Here is a 5,791-nt window from a genome sequence, read left to right on the forward strand (position 1 = left end):
TAGTCGTCGTTTCCTTTCGGCGTTTGGAGCCTTCGACCCAGGCAAACTGTGTCATGGCTTGCCGAGCTTGCCTCTGCATCCTCCTTAGCTGGGTCTTTGTCAATGGCTCGATCTTGCCCCCATGTCGTGTGTGGTACCAGCGATCATCTTGTACGGCCGGCGGTCTGAAAGTCTTAACTTGCCTTGGGGCGACCTTCTCTTCTTGGCTATACGGGTTACTAGGAATCCGTGCCCCCAATCGATCAAAAACGGCCCTGCTGACCGATCGATTACCGTTTTGGTCAGGGAACTTCTTCGTGGTCGACCGAGAGGACTCAACGGCCTTCCTTTTGTTCTCTTGTGGCCTGGGTTGTTCGATCTCATTCTTGCATTGGTCGCAAAACACCAACTCTGGTTTGGGCAACGCCCCCTTTCCTCTCGCCAGCTTTAGTGTTGATGTCAAGCTTCCTGCTGAGGCCTTCATAAGCCGATGGACTTCCTTATATTCAGCTCGGAACTAGGCGTTGACCATATTTATGACGGGTGGAGGGAACGGATCAGTGTCAACCTTTATGGAAATCTTCTCCAAGAACTGGAGTTTCTTCTCATCTATTAGCTTCTGAATAACGTCCCGCAAGACGATACAGTTGTTAGTGTTGTGAGACCAAGAGCTGTGGTATTTGCGGAACATCTTTCCTTTGAGCTCTTCGACCTTTGGGATTTTATGACCGAAAGACAATTTGACCTTCTTTTCGGTTAATAATAGATCGAAGATAGCCTCGGCCCTAACTGGGGCGTCGGGAATCTTCGTTCGGCTGTTGTCGGCCTTGACAAGTTCCTTACAGATGAATGGTTTGTCTATGCTAACTTCGGCCGAGCTCACCTCGATCTCACCGTTCTCGGCCTCGGTGGGGCTGTTTGCTTCGGCGTAGCCGACGATGGGATTCTTGTAATACGTCCCCTTTGTAGCCGTCTTCTTCTGCATTTCCCCTTTGTTGATTAGGTCATGCATATCCTGGAATTCGATGCCCTGGAACTTTTTCCGGTACTTGAATTCTAGCCCTTCTTCGGCCATTTTGACAAATTCCCTCTCTAGTAGGTTAGTTCGGCACCAATTCCTGCAGGTCTTAAATCGCTGCAGGTAATCACGAGGCGACTCGTCTGACGCCTGACTCATTCTTGCCAGTTCGACGACAGTTATCTCCCGGTTGGTCTGATAGAAGTGTTCATGGAATATCCTCTCCATGTCAGCCCAGTCCCTTATCGAATTTGGTAAGAGGTTTTTGAACCAAGAGAACGCCGCACCGGTTAGGGAGTACACAAACAATCGTTGTTTCTGGGTGTCCGAGTCGGCCTCCCCACATTGGGCCGTGAAACGGCCTATGTGCTCAATAGAGGAGGTGTGCCCATCTCTGGAGAACAGCGTGAATAATGGCAGCTGATAGTTCCGGGGCAGGGGCGTACGGTCAAACTCCAGTGGGTACGGCTTGGTATATCTCGGTGCTTCCAGTCGTCTTGGAGCCAGCCTGTCCTCGATCATTCGCTGAACGTCCTCGACCCAAAGCCCCTGAGGAGGTGGCTCGGGCTGGGCTGCGAACTGGTGTTGGGCCTGCTGTGTATCGTTTTGTGGCCTTGTTTGCTGGGTTATTTGAGCGAAGGGTTTGGCCGTGCTGACTGAGCCGAATTGCACTTGGTATGCGTCATTGGCTTGACCGAAGTGCGTTCTGTCCGTCTGCCGCATAGGCGTGGCCACCTGACCTTGATGGACCATGCCGCTCTGAAGTTAAGAGATAGTATGTGTTTGGGTTGACGTCGGGGCAACCGAGCCGCTCTGAAACTGGGAGCCCCATTGGAAAATCGGGGCCTGTAGCGGTTGCGTGGCGGTCAAACCACTCTGCCGTGCTGCTGGGATGATATTGCTATTGTGTTGCTTGGGCCGGGCTGCGTTTGGACGGCCAGAGTATGGATAGGGCCAAGTTGCTGGATAGTGGAATGCGTGGGGCTGTTTTGCCCCAATAGTATAGCTGTTTGGAATTGGCCGTGCGGCGTCGCCGCCGGGTAGGTCGGGCCGAGATCTGCCCATGTCTGCTGGGACTGCCCCCAGCTATTCGTCGGCGGCTGGGAATGCTGACCATAGACTGACTTGCCATAAGCTCTTCCATCTGAGACAGCTCTTGTATAGATTCGGCCGCACGGGCCGTAGTTATTGGAACGCTGGCTGAGATGCTGACCGCCTGATTGGTTTCGGCGGTCATTATTGGTGAGGTTGACTCAGGAGTCTCCAAAGTCATTTCGATTCTCTTGTTTTTAAGCTTTGCCTGTGACCTGGTTTCCACCATAAGGTTTTGACAGTACTGTAAAGAGTCCCACCGGGCGTGCCAAAAGTGTTGGCTTCGCAAATCTCATGGCTTGGTGCTCTGGGCCGAGGGGATTCACATCAACGCAAGTCGTCCTTCTTTGGTGTTGTGCGGTTGTGCACGGGTTGAGGATGATGCGGTTGGGTGAATAGATGAGTTTGTGCGCCCGTGTGTCTGGCTTTTGATCAGAGCGACTGTGGCCGAAAGAGGAACTGATCTCGGCCGTTAGGTTCATGGCTTGAGCTACAAGGCCGTTAATGGTGGTGTTGATGGAGCGTGGGACCTTGACGCCATGTGGTGACGCCACTTGACTTTCCTATCTTGGCTGTGTATCAGAGGAGTTATCACTTCCTTCGGCCTCGGTCGAGATCACCGAGGCCGTGATGGCTTTACCTTCACAGCTCACCTTTGCCTTTAACGAAAGAAAGCGAACAACGACTTGCAACGTTCGGCCGAGAGGAAGTTCCTTCGGTCAGCTTCATCGGCCAAGATTTATTAGGCACAAACAATTTCTGTTATTGGATAGCTTGATTGTAAACTTGATGCATGCTGAATGTTGGGGTTATAAAATTGCATTTCATGCAGGTGAAATTTTTTGGGAAAACGAGCATTTACAAGGGAGACTCTGCTGAATTTCAAACAGAAGTCAAACCCTAAAGGAACTTAGGTTTTTGTTAGAAGGGCAATTTGGTCAAGTGTGTTTGGCACCTGCCAGGAGTCAGATACGCACAAGGTTCGGCGCAGATTTCAAAGTGGAATTTGGGTCGGGTCCTGTCAATTAGAATATCAAAACATAGGCATGCCTAGTTTGCCATTGGTCTTTGGGAATGTTTCCTTGGTTGAAGAAATATTCCTTTGCCCTCTCTTCTTTTCCTAGGAACTTGTTAGCTTGAGAGACCACACTCTTGGTCTTAGAAATGTTTCCTTGAAACTTGATAAGGCATGCTTAACCCTTTTATGGGACAAACCAACACTCACATGCATGTCACACACACACACACACACACTTCACATGGCCTGCCGCACCTTAGAATCCTCTTGGGTTCCTCATGCAATTATATTATTTATTTTGGACTTCTATGCAATTACTTTACTTTGCAGTTTGGTCCTCAAGTCTTTAATTAATTGCATACTTACCCCACGTTTTGAACTAGGCCCATATACTAAAAACCTAAAATGTTTAAGTTGCATTCTAAAGTTTAATTATTTTAATTTGATTAAAGTAGTTGAAAGGATAATTATGGACTAAGGACCAAATTGCAATCGAACTATGTGATTCGGCAAGTATCAATTTGATTGAACCTTAGGATGTGATTTATTCATTTATTGGGCTTGTAATTAATAAGGTTTAACTCTTTTGTTAAAGAGGCTTGCATGTCTCTCTTTTTCTTTTCTTATGTAATTGTCAAAAGGCTTGCATGCCTTTGCTTTTCATATGATGTAGAGAAGAAGAAGAAAGAAGAAGATGAAGTCCAAGGCTCAAGTTAGATGGGCCTCAAGCCCAATTAGGATTGCATGTTTAATTAGTTAAACGGGTAATTAAAATGAATCACCCTCCCTAGACCAAGATCCAAAATTTGGCTCATGTTGGATCAAATATTAAAAGTCCATAATCATCCTAAGGGCCTAAGATAACTATATGTCCAAAATTCGAGAATGCAAAATTTTAATTAGTAGTAATAAATACTCCTTGTCCAAAAAAGGGAGTATCATATGCTACTAATAATTGGACCAATAGTTATGATATGACCAATTTAATTTTAATGAGATTGAAATGAATGTTGTATGATGAGATCTAAAACTCCCTCAACTAATAATAATATTAAGTTGATAAACGGAGAGGTATTTTGAATATCTTTTCGTGGCCTACCACCATTGTGGGCCCTTATCGATTATAACTAATACACCGCGCTTCACCCCAATACGGGGAACACAAAGTGTGTGTTTATTTTTGAAAGGGCTCATTTCAAAACATTTGATATTGTGAATATAGGCAACGAGTAAGGCCAATATTCTATTATGATAAGGTCTTACTTGAACCCCTACACTCACGGGAATTGTGGGCATGACTTAACTAGTACAATGGTACCTCACGATAACATTTGGGGGTGCACGTTTGCTAGAGGCCAAAGTGATGGGTAATCATATCATGCTCTGAATGGGTAAGAATACTCTCTCTTCACCATTCAAGCAAACCAATATTCTATTATGATTTGGAAAGCTTAATGGTGGTGAGCCTCCCATCCCCACTAAGAGTTGAAACTAAAACTCTCGGATTCCATTTGAGGGATATGGAATTTGCCAAAAATAGTGGGAGATGTCATTTGATTTAAAAGACCCGAATCATTGGCTGTCTAAAAGTAATCTAATTTAAATTTCTGTATGTTATGTAGATATTTCTGGAAACGCACTCGCCAAAATTCTTGACAAACATTGCCTTGAGGGGCACAATTTCCCGAAATGGTTTCAAAATCTCAAGATCGTTTTGATTAGTGAGAAAATTGCATATGTGCTTGATATGCCGTTCCCTCATCAACCTCCTGGTGATAATGTCACTGAGGAGGAACGTGCTCAATATGTTAAGCACATACAAGACGACACACAAGCTAAATGCTACATCCTTGCTTCCATGAACTCTGAGCTTCAAAAGCAATATGAGCACATGGATGCTGCAATTGATATCATCCTTCATCTGCAAGAGCTGTATGGTGAGGGTACTCGTAATAGACGGTTCAGTGCTGTTTATAAGCTTGTGAATACCAAGATGGTCAAGAGAGCAAAAGTCCACTAGCATGGGCTGAAGATGATTGGACTTATCGAGTAGTTGGAGAACTTAGGTACTCCACTAGATGGGGAATTGGCCCAAGACTTTATCCTTGCATCCCTCTCAGACCAGTTCTCCCAGTTTGTTATGAACTACAACATGGAAAAAATGGACAAAACTCTTGTTGAGTTGCTGCACATGCTGGTCACAGCTTAAAAGAATTTCAAAAGGGAAAGTGGGAGTGGGACTATGGCTGCCTTCGAGAAAGGCTCTTCTTCCTCTACCAAACCTAAGTCTAAAACCACAGGCAAGGCAAGGGAAAGGAGAAGAAGACTACTGTAGTCGAGCCCAATGGTAAAATCACCAAAAAGAAGGCAAAGGAGCCCAAAGGAATATGCTTTTATTGCAACGAAGATGGGCACTGGAAGAGGAACTGCAATAAATATCTTGCAAGCTTGAACAACAAGAAGAAATATCAATTCTAACAATTAGTTCTTCTACTTGGATATTTGATTTAGGGGCTATCCAACATGTTTGCAATTCTTTGCAGGGACTAGTGGGAAGTAGAAGAGTGAAGAAGGGAGAGATGGTGCTACCTGTTGGAAACGGAACAAGAATATCAGCTAAAGCAATTGGCACATACCTTCTCAAACTACCATTAGGAGAGGTTTTGGAACTAATAGATTGTCTT

General features: G+C 45.3%; 1 protein-coding gene and 1 pseudogene across 1 annotated transcript; one reads left to right on the forward strand and one right to left on the reverse strand.

The window, feature by feature from the left end:
* Positions 1-496: 496 nt before the first annotated feature.
* On the reverse strand, positions 497-1,750 carry LOC148292960 (uncharacterized). The gene has a single exon (XM_088244519.1). It carries the CDS (start codon positions 1,748-1,750, stop codon positions 497-499), a length of 1,254 nt encoding a protein of 417 aa, XP_088100645.1.
* Positions 1,751-4,965: 3,215 nt separating this feature from the next.
* Positions 4,966-5,585, forward strand: LOC148292961 (uncharacterized; annotated as a pseudogene).
* The last annotated feature ends 206 nt before the right edge of the window (positions 5,586-5,791 follow it).

The sequence above is a fragment of the Prunus avium genome, chromosome 7, assembly GCF_965620075.1.
Source record: "Prunus avium chromosome 7, drPruAviu1.hap1.1, whole genome shotgun sequence".
NCBI lineage: Eukaryota > Viridiplantae > Streptophyta > Magnoliopsida > Rosales > Rosaceae > Prunus > Prunus avium.

What these genes read in the sequence shown, in the direction of transcription:
- LOC148292960 (XM_088244519.1), bottom strand. Translation starts at nt 1,750, where the DNA reads ATGGTCCATCAAGGTCAGGTGGCCACGCCTATGCGGCAGACGGACAGA.